This window comes from Nyctibius grandis, chromosome Z, assembly GCF_013368605.1.
Source record: "Nyctibius grandis isolate bNycGra1 chromosome Z, bNycGra1.pri, whole genome shotgun sequence".
Taxonomy (NCBI): Eukaryota; Metazoa; Chordata; class Aves; order Nyctibiiformes; family Nyctibiidae; genus Nyctibius; species Nyctibius grandis.
Genome location: NC_090695.1, coordinates 43242504 through 43263611, shown reverse-complemented (window position 1 = coordinate 43263611; position 21108 = coordinate 43242504). Strand labels below are relative to the sequence as shown.

General features: G+C 38.2%; 1 protein-coding gene across 1 annotated transcript in view; it reads right to left on the bottom strand.

Annotated features, from left to right (window-relative positions):
• Positions 1–13381: 13381 nt before the first annotated feature.
• PTAR1 (protein prenyltransferase alpha subunit repeat containing 1) overlaps positions 13382–21108 on the bottom strand; it is a 29726-nt gene continuing 21999 nt past the window's right edge. Inside the window, exons 5-7 of the mRNA XM_068423722.1 lie at positions 20511–20724; positions 15226–15539; positions 13382–14680 (exon numbers count right to left, since the gene is read on the bottom strand). Of these exons, the coding sequence (XP_068279823.1) occupies positions 14332–14680; positions 15226–15539; positions 20511–20724 (877 nt within the window). The 3' untranslated portion in view covers positions 13382–14331. The remainder of the gene's footprint in view (positions 14681–15225; positions 15540–20510; positions 20725–21108) is intronic.

Below are 21108 nucleotides of genomic sequence, written 5' to 3'. Positions count from 1 at the left end.
CCATGGCAATGTTGACTGTCAAAACACTATTAAGTGCTGGCACTCTGAGGATCAACACCTTTAAGATCATAGAGCTTCGTTTCCTTTCTCTCATTCCATTACCTTTGGTCATTAATACTCAGAATCATAGTTATACTCTGTTTTAGTATAACTAACAAGCCCTTTCACGACATGCAACGTGACTTAAACTCTTCAGAATGGAAGTCTCAGCAGCCAGGTGCTAAACACAAAAGCACAGATGAAATCCTGTCCTTCTCCTACAGATTCATCAAAACGCAAACAACAATTAAAATAACAAATCACTCCTGTTTTGTGCCACAGCATACTGCTTAGCACATATAACTATCGCATATCATATCCAAACACAGTTACCTCCTTTGCCTGAGTGGGGACATACTCCTTATTCCTTCTATTGAGCCTTTGGCACTACAGAAAAAAAAAAAGGAAAAAACATATTCACTGGTCCAGAAAATAATAAAGGGAGAGAAAAAGAAGTATGACAATATATTGCAAACTAGTTACCATACAGGGAAGTGTAAGGAAGGCTCAACCTCTCTAAAATAGTCACAAACTCAGAAACACTCAGCATAAAGCAGCTTTTACTCTTCACAAAAGGGACAGATCAAGCTTGAGATCTTCTGACAGGCAGGTCCATTGGCCCCCTGCCTGCAGAGGTAAAGCAGGTTTCTCATGCTGTGTGGTTACTCTCCTTTGGGGTAGTGAGCCCGTCTTACATGCAGTGTGACAAAGACCTAAATAATTCAGTAGACTTCTCCTCATCCCCTCCTTTGCCCTCCAGGCTTAAGGGAAAATATGCTTCGTATTTCTGCTTCCCTTATGGAAACCTCTAGAAAGAGATGGAGATACACGCCTTCCTTTGTCTCTCCTCAATGTCCAGAGTCATCAACAGTCATTCCAGTGCCACTTTCTACTAGCTCCCACAGGCAATCTGACAGTTTCACCCATGGGCTGGTAAGTTTGCAGTGATTAACACTGTTAGCAGGGATAGCAAAGAACTGACATTTTCCCAGTTCGTTTTCCAGTTCCTAAATATGACTCTGCAGCCAGCTTTGCCCTGCTGTGTACCAATCAGCATTTTAAGTCTGCATCCCTATTTTTAACCAGGTGGCATCCACTTCATTAACACAAGTATGTTCTCTTTCTCACAGAAGATTTGGGGTGTTATAATTGAAGACCTGCTGCTGACCGAGAAAACCCAAAGTCTTGTTGGACAGAAAGGGAATGGATCTATTTATATTTCATGTTGTTCCCTTTCCATCTCCATTCTAGCCCCTCAGAAACCACTTCTCACCTCTGCCACCCACTCTCCTCTCCAATTCCTCAATTAGAGCAGTTGTTGCAGCTTTCCCTGTAAGATGATGCAATCACAGATGGAGCAGCTGGAAGCATATTTTAGTTTCTGTATTAATTCAAGTCAACCACTGATAAACCAAATCGGCTGTGTTTGCTGGGACTGTAGGAACCAATAAATCTATTCCTTTTTAAGGCTTTTTGAAAGCTTTTACATTTCCAGTCAAACTGAAAAGACTTCAGAACTTAAAGAATAAAGCTGTCAGGGATACAATAAACTACACTGAAGGAAGGTTTTCATCTTCCCTAAAAACAGGCAAACTTGTTTGTGCAAGGCTATGTAGGAGGAGAGAGCCTCTGCTCCCCTAAGTGTAGCTGGTGAAGGACCTTTTTGACACCGAAGGGAATAATAATTAAAGGGGGGAGCCGTAAGCAAGAACACACAGATACACAGACCCAACAGATGAACTAACAGAGACAAAGGCAAGAAACAGACCTCATCGGTCACACTAATTGATGGGTTATTAAGAAAGGCAAATGGGAAAGTTGCAACCAATGATGATGCAAACCCGAGGGTCTGCGGTGCCTGAGGGGCTGGGTGGAGCTGTGCAGGCTGATGAAGAAATGTGCAGGCATTAGAACGGGGAGGAACAAAGCAGTGGCAGACAGCAAGGGGTACCAAAGGCACCAGTCACCTGCAAAACGGGGCCAGACAGTACAATGTAAAGACAGCAGTTATGCAAAGGGAGGAAGGTCCCTATTTTCCTCATTAAAAAGTCATATTTCCCTTCAGTAGCAAAGCCACCCTGACAAGGAAAGAAATTAAGGTCTACAGATTATCAGTGGCTACTAAATTTTCATGGCTCCCCTGATTTGTTTGCAGCTCTGATAAATCTCCCTGGCTAAAACCAGTCATCTCCCATACAGCTAAACATGCATACACAGATGTGCTAACCTGAAGTGACACTATAGAACTGGAATGCCTCAGTCTTACTTTGCTTCATGCCTGTACAGGTTTTATTAAACATGTATGCTTTTAGCTTTCGGGTGGATAATGATAATAAAAGGCTGGACTGATCTTTCTCTTCCTGCTTTCTATTTGACTCCACTTGGCAATCATCAGTTGCTGTGGAAATCACTAAGTGCACCTTCAGAGATGTCACTTTTTCCAATCAGGTGGAGGTGCCAGGCAGATTAATACTTCTGTTTAAACAAGCAAACTTATACGGAGAAAGCAAAGAAGACATTCGAAACCCCACAGGTTCTGCATCTAAAAATCTTTGTTACCCACCTTTTCTTTTGAGCTATAAGTGACTAGGAAATCTTACTTCTGCGAAAGAAATACTGGTACTACAGGGCATGCCAGTTTAGATAGCATATATGCAAGAAAAATAAAAAAAGCTGTCCCACAGTGAAATAGAAAACTCCTTCCCTTGCAAACGCTCCAAATGTTGAAATATGCTTTCCCTCAAAAGGCTTTCTTCCTCCCTTAGGCACTGCTTTCCTAGCTTGTCAACGTGTGTGCATGTCAGATACATCTCATGTAGGTAAGACTTAGCCAAATGACAAAACTGCTTCTGTCATGCTTTTTTTCATGCTGTGCCCCACCAACATGAGATACTTCTTAACATAACATTTCCACTTCCTGTCTTCTTTTACTTCTCTATCAGATACCACAGAAAAAGTAGTTCTCAAAGGTGCTTCAAGTGTTCGGTTACAAAGAAAGAGGTGAATCCATGGCTTGCTTTTCAAAGGTATGGCAACCCCAAACAGACTGCAGGGTAACAGCCAGATGCTCCATACCTCTGAGAAACCAGACAAGGCCACCACTGCCTTCTGGCATCCAGCAAAGGAGTTCTAGAAGTCTTCATATGCTTATTAGTAGCTGGGGAACATTTATATTTATCAGAACTGGAAAACAGTAGAAGATTTGAAGCCCTATACCAGAGAACAAATAAATATTACAAAGTGCAAGTGGAAGAGAATGACCATGCAGACACATCACATTTTTCACTTCTTTTCATGTGTTGTTTGCTCATTACTTTGCATGTGTATCTGATGAACAAGATACCAGGATGACAAGACAATCCAAGAAAGATTTAAGTAAACTTGAGAATTATTTGACCTGGATCTACAATTCCAGTCATGGACTGTAAAATACCTAAAATATACAACTGTCTAACTTTACTTGAATGATCTTTTACATATGCTGTTACACTGAAATACCCTAATGTAGCCATTGCTTAGATAAAAAAAACAAAGCCCAGCCACACATTCTGTTAATAATTCGATATTCTTTGATATTAATATTTAATAATTTAATAAATTATTAACTATTTATTTAAATTGTATGAACCTCAGAATTATTTGGATAACAGCCTGGAATGAAAGCTCTTTAGAGAGCTAATGATTGCTCTGATATACAAGGACTGCAGCATTAACTCAAGTCTATGAAGAATATCTTAACATGTAAGTCAGTTTTGATAAACAATGAACAATTTTTGATAAATGAAAGCACAAAACTATACATGAAGTAGAATGCTATTTGAGGAGCATAACTGCAGATCTAAAACTGTGGATCCAGGTGTTAATGCATATGTATTTGCATAATTAGAAAGGTTACAAAAACAATGAGCATACCTCAAGCATCTTTTCATCCAGTTCATATTAGGGGTCACCTGAGGATTCTTCTTCAGCAAAATTTATGTTCTAAAGGTAATCAACTGGGATCAAAGTACCAATGCTTCTATATGATAGCTATCAAACAAAGTCTATTTTTTGAACATGAGGGCAGTTACCTGCTTTTAAGATCCATGAAATGTTTTCCCATCAGTTATGACAGCACAGAAATTGTATGGACCCTGGAAAGACTGGCATAAGGTATTCCAGTTGATTCCAGATTTTTAAAAAGGCAAACACGTCACTGAATGTCATGCTGAAACTTAGAGAAGTTACAGAAACACAAGCATCATTCAGCTGTCCAAGTTCTGCAACTCTAGACAGTAACCAGCCGGCTGTCTATTGTCAGAAAAAATTTCTTATACGGAGGAGCTGCTGTTCATCTCCATCCCTTCATAAATGAAGCTTGAAAAGATGTAGGAATGCATTTGAAAAAGTCTTTGACTGTCGATGTTTAAATAGACTATAAAGTAAGTCTGCTGCCATCACCTAAATTCACAAGAGAAGACACAGTTCCTGTTAAAAGAAGCTTACCACTGAAAAGAGATTAGCAATAATTAGGAAGGATATCTGTTGGTAAACAATGAAACTGAAGTCCAGGGTAAATACGTTGTCACAGAAAACATAGCTTTTTAGGAGATGAAAAGTTTATTTAAAAACTGCCAACATTCAACAAAAACGATTTTACACTATTTTCCATTTTCTACAGAAATACAATAACTTACAGCTGTGCTTAGTCCATTCTGTCACGAATACATATAAAAACAAGTCTGCAGATAAATAAGTGAAAAAAATCTATTTACCAACCACCACCACTAAAATTGTACCTGTAAATTTTGGAAGACATCTGCATAGAATAGTTAGGACTGTAGGTGCGCTCTTTTTTTTTTTTAATATATTTTGTACTACTAGGATATGTAAAAATTTAATTAACATGCAATACAAAATATTTGAGATAAACAAGGTAAAAGTCAGTGTGCACAACTGGAAAGCAGTGCTAGGATGCCCCCCTATGTTTCTAACTAGACATCAGAAAAATGAATGTTTTTTATGGTGGAATTTCAACTTCTCTTCACAGCAAAACTAGACTTGTAACCATGAAAATCTATACCTGGCTAGGCTCCACTGAAGATGGATTAAAGGTGTGGAGAAAATTATCTAGTACTAAGTAACAACAAATAATTTAGAACATCTCAAATCAACATTAAGTAGATGCACTTAAAAAGGAAATTAGCTCTTACCTAGTTATAAGCATTTGTGAGATGACAGGGTGACAAACGTGCAGTTTATTGTTGCACCATAAATCTATATAGCACGCTCAGAGAACAGTAAAACTTAAGCCATTCACTATTTATTAAGACTTTCTCCCTTCAATATCACATCAATTATCACATGGCACATAAAAGCTTACCATTCATCCCTAAACATCTTGCATAAAACTCAGGGATTGACTTACATGTTATTGATATGCAATACTTCCCAAACTAATGTGTTAACCTGGTTTGCACACAGGTATGTTGTATGAAACTTTTTTCCACTACAAAAGAGGGGGAAAAAAAGAGAAAGGCGGGGAGAGAAAGAGGAAAAAAAAAGAAGGGGTGAGGGGAAAGAAAGGAAAAAATAAAGAAGGAAAAAAAAGAAAAGCTTTCTTGGCTATTGATACCCTGTAGTACCCATATTTCTCTCTAGCTGCCCTTTTAAACCTACAATATTCCACAACCTTAACAATTTCTCCTCAACCACAGTGCTAATGAATATACACTACCCTAACTGCTTTTTTCCTCAAAGCCATAAATATGACCATTTGCAAAAGACAAAGAAGTCACTTACAATCCATCACACTAAAAATGTCAAAGCTATCATGTAATGGCTGATATCCTCTCGGCAGCATGGCCTCATCCTACGTAAGTGAAGTTAGTGGGATATTTGTCACTCTTTTTAACAGATGTAAAAATAAAGCACTCAGATCAGAAAAACTAATGACCAGATCCTGCAAATTATTTCTGTACAAGGACCTTGGACGGTTTATTACTTGCTCATACTAAGCTTTCTGATTTTATGGAACCCCAAATTAAGTGAACCAAGATTGTACATAGCAACCCAGGGCTTCCCTACAAATTCTTTCTACCTTCTGTCCTAGCAGCTAGTAAAATAAAATGAAAAAAGCCTGTACAAGCAGAACATGTCCTTGCTTTTTTAAGTTTTGCATTTAAGATGATGAGCAATATTTTAAGTACTGCCTTGTGATTGAAGCTGTTCATTTTAGAACATTCGGAATGAATTTCCAATCCTCCTCCAAGGAGGAGAGAGGAAAGGTGCTAGCATTTTCCAATAAAACTGAGCCCTTTAAGGAGAGCACTCAAATCCAGTAATTCAAAATCAGAAAGCATTCAGAATGAAGACTTTGAAAATCTTTTTAAAATGTGATTCGTTTTTATAAAAAGAACATGAGAAAAATAGTCAATAAAGTACCAAAAAACTTGTTGTTTGCATTCAAATACCTATTTCAATTGCTAGTTTGTGTCTGACATACTTTTCCCAGTCTCCTGTGATCCTAACGCACTTAATACCAAAAATGCCTGTCTGTTCCTTCCTGGAGGACCCCTGTAAGGTATCCCCCCAGGTAGGACACTGGCTGAGCACTTCCTAGTTCTCCCACCTGCAAGACCTTAAACTCTTTCACAGTCTCAAACACTCCCTACATGCACTTGGAATAAACACCACCACTATTAATCTGGTTTGTGTATGCACACATTTGCCCAAGTATCACAAAAGTAAGGCAGACTAAGCCAGAGGGGAAGCAAGAGATCTCGCTGCTTTCAGCAAAACCCCTGACATTGGCAATGATCCTGCTAGATTCAGGCTTGGGACAGGTCTTCCATGGAAGAGTTCTGTTCGCAGATCATCAGTGTTATATAAAAATAGCTGTAATTGGGGATTTTACCTTTTTCACAGGGCATTACATACATACAGTTCCTCCATCCATCCACCCATGCATACATGCACATTTATTGTGGGAGAATACATATAGATCATTTATTCACAGATAAGATCTCTACTGATGACAAAAAAAGAAAACAATCCCCGTCTGAAAGAAATTAATCCTATGACAAAGTAAGACCACTAAAAAACCCCAATGCTTTACGTTCACTATCCTGTAGAACACTTGTCATTTATCTGCTTACTTTCCAGTGTCTTACTGTCCCATCATAATTTTATTCTTTCTGCTACAAAAGTTACCATTTATCTGCATTGGAAATCTACATAAAATTTACAATGGTCACAACTGCATATCTGAGAATTTTTCATAGAAAAAACATTGCAAAATATTAAGTTTAAAACCAACTGTATTTCCCCCTAATATGAAAGCTATGAGAATTAAATTTTTTTTCACACATCTTGATAAAATAAACATTTTGTCCTACACAGACTAGAACTTTAGTGTTTGATGGCTCACTTAAATACTGTAGTGCTGTCACTACCTTGGATTTTCATGCTACTTAAAACCATTTAAGACATCTACTATTTCTAACACATTAAATTAAAAATGAAATTCCCCAGCGCACTTTTCAAGATGACTACACAGTTTTAAATGTAGTCACTTCAAAAAAAGAAAAACTGGAACAAAAGGGAATGAACACAGTAAGCATAAATATATTTTGTCTTGTAAAAACAAGTTCTGGTACCTTATATAATTTATGTGACTTTTTTTAAAAAAACCCACATTTATCTACTCATTCTACGCAGCCATTCAGGAAATCTTACTATATTAATGACGTACCAATTCCATAACTTTATTCACAATGAACATACAAGAATACCTCATCCAAGAAAAGCTCTTTGTTTCACCATAATTACATTCTGTTCAGAAAGCGTCCCATGAAGAAAATACGCACCTTGCTGTGGGTTCTCCCCACCTTCATCTATACAGTAGGATTAACAGCAGGTTCCAGATGGTGCAGATAAAGATGCTTAATAAACTAGACTTCAGTTAAGAGTTCTGCTCTTCAGAATAGTTGTATTGTACATAAACATCTGCCAGCTATCAACAACTAAAAGCTTTTGCAATTCTAGTATTGAGACTCTTAACAGAAGTTTTTTAAAAAAATCACAGAATGTTAGGGATTGGAAGGGACCTCGAAAGATCATCTAGTCCAATCCCCCTGCCGGAGCAGGATTACCTAGATCATATCACACAGGAACACGTCCAGGCGGGTTTTGAATGTCTCCAGAGAAGGAGACTCCACAGCCTCTCTGGGCAGCCTGTTCCAGTGTTCGGTTACCCTCACCGTAAAGAAGTTTTTCCTCATATTTATGCAGAACCTCCTGTGTTCCAGCTTGCACCCATTGCCCCTTGTCCTGTCAAGGGATGTCACTGAGAAGAGCCTGGCTCCATCCTCATAACACTTGCCCTTTCCATATTTATAAACATTAATGAGGTCACCCCTCAGTCTCCTCTTCTCTAAGGTAAAGAGACCCAGCTCCCTCAGCCTCTCCTCAGAAGGGAGATGTTCCACTCCCTTAATCATCTTCGTGGCTCTGCGCTGGACTCTCTCTAGCAGTTCCCTGTCCTTCTTGAACTGAGGGGCCCAGAACTGGACACAATACTCCAGATGCGGCCTCACCAGGGCAGAGTAGAGGGGGAGGAGAACCTCTCTCGACCTGCTGACCACACCCCTTCTAATACACCCCAGGATGCCATTGGCGTTCTTGGCCACAAGGGCACACTGCTGGCTCATGGTCATCCTGTTGTCCACTAGGACCCCCAGGTCCCTTTCCCCTACACTGCTCTCCAACAGGTCTGTCCCCAACTTGTACTCATACCTGGGGTTGTTCTTGCCCAGATGCAGGACTCTACACTTGCCCTTGTTATATTTCATTAAATTTCTCCCAGCCCAACTCTCCAGCCTGTCTAGGTCCCTCTGAAAATAAATCTAAGATACACAGTGCATCAACACAGACACTGTAAAAAGCTTCCCCATCATTACAACATATGTCTTTATGAGATACTGAATATCCTACTCAATAGTACTAGGGAACTTGGAGAGGAAACCCAGCAACTGTCAGGAGCTTCCTGCAAGACTACAACATCAATTTAAGATATAGAATAAGAATATGATGCGGATGAGACGGTAAGGTCTAGTGTGAATCATGAGGTACAGTATTAGCTTGTGGGTAGATACAAAACACTACGCCAGACAAAAAAAAATTAAAAGCCAGTTATTACAAATTTAGCATTTATGTTTTTTTTAAAATCAATAACTATAAACTGTAAAAATGTACCCTAATTCACTACAATAGACTATGCCCTGAGAAGTAACATTACACACTAAGTAAAAGCCACTAAATGTGTCAGGTCTATAATTAAAAAAGCATAAACTGTCTACAAGGAATTTCTTGGAAGCACATATTTCCTCCATTTTTCAGCAATGCATTGCTTCCCAGAGGAAAAGACTAATGAAAGTTTATGCTAATTCTAGTTTTCCCAACTTTAACTACAAGATTTCTTTTCTTTTTCTCTCCTTTAACCTCTCCTGGGGAAACTAGATGGCTTCATAGGTAAAGTTCTTGCTTTTCACCTCTGAAAGAGGATGCAGGCCTAGCACGAGGTTCCAAAAGAACTGAGCCTGATGAACTCCACTTAAGGACATCAATCAGAGCACTTTTTGGGAGGTAGTGAGAGTTACCTAAACCTCACCAATGCTTTGCTACATTCTTCTTTGCTGGTTGGAAGAACAGAGAAGAGGTCGGGAAGGAAAATATGGGACAAAAAGAAGGAAAATTATCTTAAGATGGGGACACTGAACTTCCTTTGAAACTAACTTGAATGTTAAGTGCATTTGAGAATAGGTGAGTTACCCTTTTTCCTTTATATCTGATATTAATAAAACAGCAAGATCTAATTGTAAAGACCTCTCATCACCAAATGAGTATAGGACAAACCAACATTTAGAAGTCACATCTACATTTCACTTCACTGCTTCTTTTTCCAAAATTGCTCCAGAAGATACAATTCAGGAGTTGTGGGTTTCCCCCTCCACACACTGTAAGTGCAACGGTTCACTTCCTACTAAATTATAAAAAACTAAGGAACACTCTTCCCTCACAGAAGGCAAAACAAAACTAAGCAAACCACCTTGTCCCAAAATTCAATCATCAAGTCTCTGAAGACTCATCAGTTCAATTATTCTCTGATAGTCACATTTTGTTCATTGTATTATGTTATTCTGGAAAAGTATGCTTGTTGAGTCTGGCTATGCAGACAAGCCTTTCCAAAATCCTTTGTTTCTGCTCATCAATATTATACAGTACTGTTTTAAAAATTCATTAATTATCTACTTATGAAAAAGACTCATTCCTGTTCATAAAGACTAACTACATATTCTAATTAAATAGCACTAACACAAAACTGGAAATGCCAGTAATTTTGATTATAAGACAGAATCTAAGCTTTCTCACTATATTACCACTTTGCTTATTTGTCTTAAAACAAGTTCTATATAAGGTAATTAATCAAACAATATAAACTGACAATTTACTTTCCCCCCTCTTAAATGACAAGGATTTGATTGTATAAAGAATGTGGAAGAAGTCAATAAAACACTAATATGCAGGCATGAGCAGATTAACAAATGTTAATCAGAGCAGCTATAGCAATGCGTTCCAATAATAACTTTATACGTTTGTTATTGTAGCTATCTTTGATGCTGCATATGTTGCTCCAGTGACTGTAACACACAAGATAAACCAAATGCCAATGAAATAAGAGTTAATGTATTAACTGTATATAATGTATTAACAGCAGAGAATTCAACCCCTTAAAAATGTGATTCCTTCTATTCTAATTTCTGTAGTTCCAAATTACATTTGTTCCTCAAAACCCTTTGCTTCTAGCACAAAGAAATTTCTACAAAGACTAATCCAGTGAACAAAAAAAATTTGCATCAATTTAAATGACACATACTACAGCAGAAGATAAAATCAGTAAAGATGCTGAACTTTTGTACTTGAGGGAACTTGTTTGATTTTGTACTCGAGGGAACTTCAGAGTGAGAGCCTTGTATTCTGCAGCTTCTGTTGGATGTTTTCTCCGCATGAATGTTCATTAACTACATTATAATTCTCTGACCTCTGAAACACAAACCAACTAAAATACATTACTTAAAGTAGCTGTACTCGGTAACCTTTATACATGTTAACTACCAATGGCCTGAAGCCACTTTTCTTTTTTTCCAAGCAGTGCCCAAATATGACTCTGCAGTAATACCAAATAGTTAGACAGGCATGTTCCAAATATCATAGTTCCAGAACATCGCATGGTTGTGGGCTTAATGCAATTTATTGGAAGTATCTCTTCAATCATTTAATGTAAAAGGCTTCAGGACATTGACAGCTTGAAGTAATTTCATTATGTATTTCCTTCTTTCATATAATTTATATTGTTACCATGAAAAAATTAAAGCTCCATTTTGAGAGCTTATTGTTTGCATTTCTTTCAAAGAGGAAGATATGACTTGTTTCAATTTCAGTTTTATTTTTTAGTTTTCTGTGTGGCAGAGTCTGGTATGCAAACATTTCTAAATGTAACTATTCTCACTGGATTTTTTAAAAAAAAAAGGAGGGGGGGAAGTATTTCCATCAGGTGTAGGCTTTAAAAACCCATACTTAACAGTCATACTACAGGCATCAGTGTTTTGTAAAAGTGATAAAAATATCAGCACCATCTCTAATCAGAGCTCGTAGAACATTTTCCAAGCGTGAAAATACAATGCAACTCTGTTCAGTTACATAGAACCAAATCTTGTCTTCCGACAAGCATGTATAACTTGTGCTGACATGAATAGGAACTGCACACATGTATATGAGGGCAGCTGTTTGATCTTAAGTGTTTATGATGGAAAGATTGTCAAATTCAATAGCACAGTACTTCCACAGTACAGCTCTAAGAAAGCCAACTAAGACTCCACACTATAGCCTGGAAGAAATATATAATGGGTTTCTAGTCAGATTCTAATATAAATCTCTTCCTCTAAAAACCTCAATCATTCCAGTGCAAGAAGAGAGCATCTCTTCCCTTCCACAGTTCAAGAAATATTTATCATGCTCCCACTTCCCGGTCTGCTCCAGCCACTAATATTTTTCTCACAAACAGGTAATTTTTGCCAAGGTAAACAGAACACACAACTACGTTGCTAAGTAATCTAGGACCAAGAGCGTGATCCTTAATACACTGCCAGCTGACTTCACACTTTCCAGGTTCATACTAGTCATTAATAGGGTATTGTTAATCAAGCTGACCCAGGCTACTACATATGCTTAAATGTATCTTTCGTACTCAAAAAACATCAGGTCCTCTGGGATGGGTAAAAGTTCTTGCTCAAGTTAAGTTCTTAAGTTCAGACTCTGTTTTGTACCTGAACCTACCCATTTGTCAGTGGTCATAAAGACAACATCTTATGATGAAATTATCCTCTCAAGCCATTCCCACACCTCCTTCACACATTGATTACATTCTTCTGCAACTAAAACCATCAACCAAGACAGCATCCTAGAGCACCTCAAAACAAACAGCCATGGAATATGTCCCTAGCTACAGAGAGGCAGATGTGGATGCCCATTGAGACAAAGCTTTGCCATAGAGATGCTCAAGCCTAGGTCAGTCTTATCTAGGCAGCGTAAACAAAAGAGTGTACATTTAGAAATGTCTCTGTTAGCTACTCTGTGCCTGAAATGAGTGATGAACATACTATCTAAGACTACAGGTGGTCTATTTTCATTTTGAAATGTAAGAGTAATCCCCATCCATCAAATTATTTAAAACTGTTGGAATTCCACATGTTTCAAGTGCCTTTTTTCTTTCCAAATGATACCTTTTGAGCAGGCTGGGTTTTTTCTCCCTTATTGTTGTGCTCTCTGCCCAACAGAAACAGCAGCTTGAAACTTACCCCAGTCAGGAGGCACTTTGGGCAGGAGAAATATACAGCAATTTTGGCGAAGACTCTAGCTTGAAAATCTATAATCCCCTCAGTGAATAGTTTGTTTGGAACAGAGGCGAAGTTGCCATTGTACAAACTCCTACAGTTGTACAACGTTTATCCCCTGGGTCTTTGGACCAGCACAATTCCATTAGTGTAAAAATCCCTTATATAGACAAGTTCTAAGGAAATTACAAAATAAATTATTCATATTTAATTTCACTGGAATAGAAATGTGTTTCGAATTCCCTTAAAATTTACAGTTATGTAAACAGAGATGTATGGTTGGAGAAGTGCTCTTAAGGAAGAGTTAAAAGAAAAAAATAACAAAGACTTAAGCTCTGCAAAAGAACAAAAGTGAATACATCGCTCCCTCCTGCTGTCTTTTTTAAAAATTGTATAGTCTCAGTGACCAGTCAGAAGAATTACTTTTTACTCCATTATCTATTGGACTTGCATGTTCTTGGTTAAGTACAAGTTACCAATGCATGATATAGCAGGCTGAGATTCTTTAGTGTACATAATACATTCAGAAATGTGTATCAAGTGTCATTAATTCTGGATTGTTGAGATAAAATAAATAAATAAATACCAAGTAGGAAATACAGGTAAAGTAGTCTGTTCTAAGAAAAGTATTTCCAAATATAGCTCTGACTGTAAGTGTGAGTGTGAACGTGTGTGTTTGGACTATTTTCTGTCACATTTTCCTGTATCTGCTTTTCAGGATATCAACTTCACAGTCTTTCCTATCAAACTCATGTGACAACTAATAAGCAAACAAAAACCCAGTTACAATAGTAAAAGGCTTGGCTCCAATACTGTTACTGGGGCCTTGAGAAAGAAACACTGCAGCCTGGTGTTCTCCCAAAGGTTGCTAATACAGAAGTAATAGCCCTCACCAAATGTAGTCTGAATCCAACACAGTGTTAGGAAGATGCCATGATAGTAAAGAGGAACAACCTCTAAACAGGTTTAGCTGATACTGACAGATCCTCCTATTCTTTTTTCCAGACACTGTTTCAAAAGCATTTCAGACTTTTTCTTTCTTTTTTTTTTTAAGCCAAATGATTCAAAGTCCACCTTAATGCAGAAGTTAAAAGAGAAGAAAATGGCATGGTAGGAAGCTGACAAGAGAGTGATTTCTTAAAAAGATTAAAGAACATACTGCATTTGCTTAATAAAAAGGTATGCCAGTTCTTTAATAAATAAAGTGACAGACTTCTACTCTGAATATGAACTTTAGGACTGACCATTGAAAGAGTGAGAAACACATGGTTAGCTAACACTTGCAACCAAGACATGCATTTGTGTCTGAAAAGAGAATATTGCACTAAAAGAAGAACCTTGAAGGCTTTACACTCTTCCTTCACTGACCTAAAAAAGTAACTAACCATTTCCTATAAGCAATAGCAAACCTGGTTTGGTCCGCATCCCTACAAGTTGATAATACTTTATCAATGAACCGAATTTCCATTTCTGGACCAAGAGAGTCCTGCACAGGAGCACGCTTCAGGCGTTTTGTTTCTTGGGTATAACTTTGTTTGCTGCTGGATTCATTCAAACCATCAACATCCATAGGTTGTGCCATGTGACTTGTTGCAGGACTATGGTGGGAATTATTCAGAGTTTCATCACTGCTGTCCACATATGATATCACCGCACTCAGAAGAGGAATTTTGTTGCTTAGGTCGTGCTGAAGGTAGAACACACGCCTTCTTCAGAGGAAAAGGAAGGAAAAAGAAAAAAAGAAAAAAAAGTCATGCACTGAAAATAATCTGCTGTTGCTGCTGAACTGCTTCAGTTCATTTGCCATCCCATCAGATTCCCCCACAAACAGACCCAAAATCTGCTGTCACTGCTCACACTCTACAAAAAAGGGCTCAGTGTCACTTTGGCAAATCTGCTGTTACTTAGTCAGGCACATACACCCAGCTGGCAAAGCAGAGGTTTTCTGCAGCTGATCCATCTTCTGCCTATCTTTTCCTCATCTTTTGCCCTTTAAACATTTAAGTGCGAGGAGGCTGATTAACAGTATCTTGTGTCTCTTGCATAAACTACAGGGACAAGTGGAGCTTACATCAACAAGATACAGAAGCCCAATCAAATTTTCCATTCAATAGCTCTGATGATGCTCTTGAATGTTTTCCAAAGGCTTAGAAATCTTTTATGGAGTGGTACCTTTTAAAATCAGAACAACAATTTGTCTAGCAAAGAACAATCCACAAATTAGAAGGACGCTCTTTTGACCAAGACCTCTTACCTATGACACCACAAAGTTTCATGCCCTGGGTAAGTATCAATCAGTTCAGTGCAGAGCTCCAACTCTTCCTCTAAACGGTGGGGGAGATCCACGCTCTGCTCCTCCTCACAGGCAGCTTCTGCCCCTGCACTCTCCTCCTTTTGAAGGCTAGGGTTTTGCTCATTTACCATTTGATTTTGTATCAGTATATTACTGTCAGTCACAGTTCTGCCTATCAAGGACTTGAGTAAGAACTGGCGGTAATGAAATCCACTATGGTCTGAGACATGCATGGATACCCAATATTTAGTGGATGAAAGTTCATCGAGGAGAACCTGAAACAAAAAGCAGCAACAGTTATCAACCAGTATACACGAGGAATTTACCACCACCGTTTCTGTATTAAGGTAACCTCTCCTCTGGGGATTTCAGTCACTGTGGTAATGGTTTAAGAACACACACAGAAAAATAAAATAATCACTGAGCCTTTTCCACTGCGTGCTGACAAGTATCTTGGCATCCCTGCACAAAAGAAATTATACTTCTTCCAAACTCTGAAAAGGTAGGTGTCTCAGAAACCTTCCCACAGGGTGAGGGGAAAAAAACCCAAACCACTTATGATAAGAAATAAGCAGTGGTTTGAGAATCTCAAAATGGTTAGGAATAAAGACTATTTAGAGGAAGCAGGGAGTACACTAAACTACATGGATATTAGTTAGAAGTATTTTAATTTTTGCCTAGTGCAATATGGGTGTCAGAGGGTGGGCGAGTTGCTCAGAAAAAGAGGATTTAGAGTAATTTACACTTTCATCTTCCAGGAAAGAATGTCAACCACTAACATTATGTTCCAAGTCCCAGAGTACGAAACCAATTCTCGATAATAAAGTTGCTTGATTTGGTAATTGGTGAACTCCCAGAAAGGCTTTCACAACGACTGTGGTAAATACTCACACTGGTGACCGCAGCTGTATTTGTAACACTGCTGGCACCTATGAATTTTCTCTTAATTCTGAACGTTTTTAAACCTTCAAAATTTCTTTCTAGAAGTGAGTTTGGCTAGTGGGCAAAGCTGCTTTTCTCTATTAGAAATCTCTTTACTTTAGTTATTAGAACTAATAGTTGTATTTCTTCAAAGGCTTTAACTTCTTTCCTCACATTGCTCCTCCCCTGGAGTTTAAACTCTGCAAAGAGATCAAAACTACCTTTTTTGTTTGCTTCTAAAGACTTTGGATATAACCTTACTGGTATATTCTTGCTTTTAATCCCTTTTTCTAAGCACCTACGTCATTTAACAGGGCCGGCTGATGCAAAGCAACTTTCATAGGCACAAGTCTTTCTCTTTTCTCCTGCAGCACAAGAGGCACAGACTCTCACAAAGAAAACCATGGAAATGCACAAGGCTAGTTATACATCTTTTTTGTGGTGCATCTGTTCTAAAAGATATTAGAGCAAATATAAACAACGTAAATAGTGCCTTGTACCCGAGATACTCAAAATGCTTTTTTAGGTCTTGATAAGAGATATCAGCATCATCTTCCTTTTACAGATCAGCAAACTGAAGGGCACTATTAAATAATAGCCCACACATGGGATCCTTAAGGTGGCTAAAACTCCCAATCTCCAGTTCTGCACTTTAAACCACAAGATCTTCTCCTCTCTTCTCAGCAGAACTGAGCTTACTATTTTAAAATTCTGAACATTAAAATTTAAAAGTCTATTAAGAACAACATGAGGCTCAAGGGCGCCATAAGAAAAATCAGTCTCTTTTTTTTTTTTTTTTTCAGATACTCAGACACACAAATGGCTGAAGGTACAAGCCCTTTGCCATTCTTCTGTGAAGCAAAGAGGAAATGATTTGAAAACATCTCCCTCCCTACTCGTGACAACCTCTCACAAAGGGCACTCTTCTACCTTTGGTGGTGAGCTCAGCACCATGGAACTGGCATCCTGCTCCAGAACAGGACATAGGCGTTCAGTGACCTTTGCCTCAACCTCTGCGTCTGCACTCCCTCTTACACCTTCCCTGTCCCTGTGCTTGCTTTTTAAAAGTGCTTACCCACCATAAACTGCAGACCAAAACTTCCTCCCTGGTCTGGGACACTGGGGAAATGAAAAGGAACTGTATCTGGGGAAAGAACTTTTAAGGATAACCAGATAAATATGTCAATGTCCACTCACACAAAAGACAGGCACCTTTGGAGGTCCAGTCATCTAAGAAAAAGCCAAGGCCTTACTGGGGATGTCTACAGGAAAAATTACTTTGTGTCTTATGAACATACTTCTGTCTTCTGGGCATTACACAAGAGAGGTGCTGCCTCATGACAATCACCCCACCACTTGTCTCTTTGCTTGATTTTTTTATTGACTGATCAGTCACTCCTGTAATTACGAACTTGAGTATTCCTATCTAAAGAAAACACAAAAGTTTGTCCATCCTTGCTGAACTACATCCTATTTTTTGCACCTGCACGATTTCTCTGAAGCATCATCATGTGTATGAATTTTAACAGACTATACCAATATTATTCTCTTACTCTGGTTCTCCAACTATTCATGCACCCACCTATTAGTAGGTGTCTGGAGCCCATGTTTTTCCCCCATTAGTTAACTGTACTGTCACGTGAGAGAGCTGAAGTCAAGCTTTCTTGTCCTTTTCAGAGGCAAGTACTCCAATACCAGAAAGATTAGACTAGTTTGGAGCAATCTGTTCTTGACAAATCCTTAACTGATAATTATTAATTAACACTATTCAAACACCACGTAAACTTGCTAACGTGTTTCAAATTCTGCGGGAAAAACAAATTGAGATTTCTATATTCAAACAAGATAATGTTTTTTTACTGACTAGTGTAAGAAAGAAGAAACATCTATATTCTGTAACAAAATCTTCCTACAGGGCCAAAACTTTATCCTCTAGTATTCTATATTTTTTTCCAAGAGTTCAACTGAGATTCGACCTGCAGAAGCGTTAGGATCACCAAACTGAAGGAAAAAGAACCCAAACCCTATCAAACAACCTACCCCCTCATATCTTCCAAAGCAGGCCAACAGTTTCATGATAAACCTGTTCTGAGAAGTCTTATTTCAATGATAATACAACACACACATTATGTTTCTTGGCCTCTGTTTCCTTGTACACCATAACAAAAACTACCTCAAACTACAGGCAAAGTTTGTATATAGCAGAAATGTGGCCCTAAATAATAAAGGGTACTCTAAACTGAGGCAACCTTGCAAGAACTAAATGGCTGTAGAATCACAGTGACTGTTTTATCTGCTGATTTTTTCAGCATAGTTCCAGTCTACATCTCGGTGAAATTTACCATTCTTTTCAGATACTCAAACACACAAATGGCTGAAGGTACAAAATGAGACATCAAGCAAGAAAAAAAATTGTGTATTTTTGCGAAAATCTGTAATGTCTACTTTTTCCCTGTCCTCCTTCGTATTTGCTTTTTTTCCCCTCACATCACATCTTGTGAATAATTACTTTCTAATTCTGCCTTTTAAAGTTACCTAGACACAATTTTAAGCTCAAGATTCTTGATATCTTTTATGTTGCACACTTCTTCCTAATTTTTCTGCATCCCAAACAACTTCTGCTAGGCCATCTGAAGAAATGCATTGGTGGTGTCATGAAAAAAAACCTACAGTCAACATGGACATTTCCCAGTGCGTTAAACACACTGCTCAAGGAACAGCAAGCAGCACCAGTGAAATTTTGCCAGAGGTAACGAAAGCCAGTTGGACAAAACTAGAGAAAATTATCACTTCCTTAGTAATCAGCCGAAAAAGACAACCAGCAGGGCAACTGGGATGGCGGACAAGGCAAACGGACTTGGGAGTGATCAAACAAATTTGCAACACTTCCTTCACAGGCATGCTTGTGACTTGTCACACAAAGCACTGACAACTGCCAATGAATAAACCCACCAGAATAATTCCAGCTCTGAGAAGAGTTATTTCTATCATGATGCATTCTTTCTGTTTATTTAAATCAGTAAGGAATAGCAAGTGCAAAAAGAACTCAGGGTGTTATACTGATCCTCAAACTACTGTTAACTAAAGCATAAAATAAGTTGAGTTTTAATTAACACTGCTAACTTTTTCCCCCCTCTTTTTAATAACACTATTAAAGACTTATGTGAAAGTCCACGTTTCCTATTAATATAGACCTCTAATGCTAACTCCTAACCTCCAAACTATCCCAATCCTGTAATTCTTCTGAGTTTTCCACTACTACCTTTTCATTCAAACTTGCTAGGCAGATGAGTCCAAATTCCAGGCTGTTTCCCTCATGGAGTCTGGAACATACTTGCAAGTTACTACCAATCTGATACAGCTTTTGAAGTTTCTCAGGTGACAATTAACAGGAAACATCAGCAAAACAACATCCATTGCTAGCAGTAGCTGGCCCATAAGACAAAAATAACGGCTATACCGACTCAACAATCTCCACTTAATTCCTCCATCACTCCCCTATGTATTCACAGGATGGCAAAATGCAGCAGCTGCCATTAAAAGTGTGATTGATGTGTCACTGTATTAGCCTAATATTCACAAGGAATTCACCTAACAGCTTAGAAAACACAGTATTACAAAACTGCCTATATAATTTTAGACCATGTCACATTAACTAATCCAGTTTGCTGCAGGTCTCGATGTTTTAGATACTACCACGTGATCTGAAATATTCGCCACCGCATAAGATGTCTTTGCTAGAGCTGAAATAGCTTGATCAGCCCTCAGTTTAAATGCTGTCAAAAGATGTTGGAGCTGAAGAAACTAGTTACAAGCACTTCTACGCTTTCTCTGAAATTCCGGCTGTCTTTACTTAATTCTTTAATATTCTGAAACTATAGATAAACTGAATGAGGGTATCAAAACAAGACATCGCATTACATTATCAACATAATATCTGTCATGTATTATCTTTTTCTCTACTAGGAATTTCAATATTAGTGATAGAAGAGTTGTTTTCAGTTGCCCCTTCTTTATTTCAGCTCACACGGTCCCATCTACCCTCCTGCCACAAGTTTATTAACACTAAGTACCAACAGACAAACAGAACTTTGTACACGGGCAAGAAAAATCTGTTCCTTCTGCTGAGCAGAATATGCCTACACTGGCAAGAAAAATGTAAAACATACCCATTGCAATGTTTTGCCTGTTTTTTTAAAACATTCTTAGCTACCTCTGCTAACTTAATATGATACTCTCCACCCAGGTCATAGGATCTGCTCGGCAAACGATTATTTTTTTTTGAGACAAGGAAATTTAAGACTTTATTCACTATTGTGTTATACCTTGACAGTCAGCTTTCCCAAATGCTGTAAAACCCAGATGCGATGGGACCAGGCATTGTAGTTGCTTGGATATCGCCCAGCAGCTTCAGAGCAGACATTCATTTCCTCCTGCACTAGTCGGTGAATTCTCTCCACAGGTGCTGCTCCCAAGTTTCCTTTAGTCACAAGACTGGGCAAGGAGTTTTCCTGAATTAGTTGTTGCAGCACCCATCGTCTGGTTAAACGATGTACAACATTAATGGTGAGAAAGCAATTTTAAGAGGGGAAAAAAAACGTTTTTTCATTTATATAAATCAATCAAACCTTTCTGATATTTCAGTTTTCTGAACTACACTGTAACTAGATGATGAATAAGTAGTAAACATAACCATCTGAATTCTTCTCATACTGAAAGCTATGACTTTATGATCACACTGAAAAATAATTTAACTCTAGCTGTATTTGTTTGTTTGCTCACTGTAAGTGGTCATGGCTACTTACAGAATACTAAAAGAAAACAGAAGGAAAACCCAAAACATATAGCAAAAGGCCACATGGCAAAATATAAGACAGGTATTTTGATATCTTTAGTGAGTGTATCTGCCATGTGTAAGAAAAA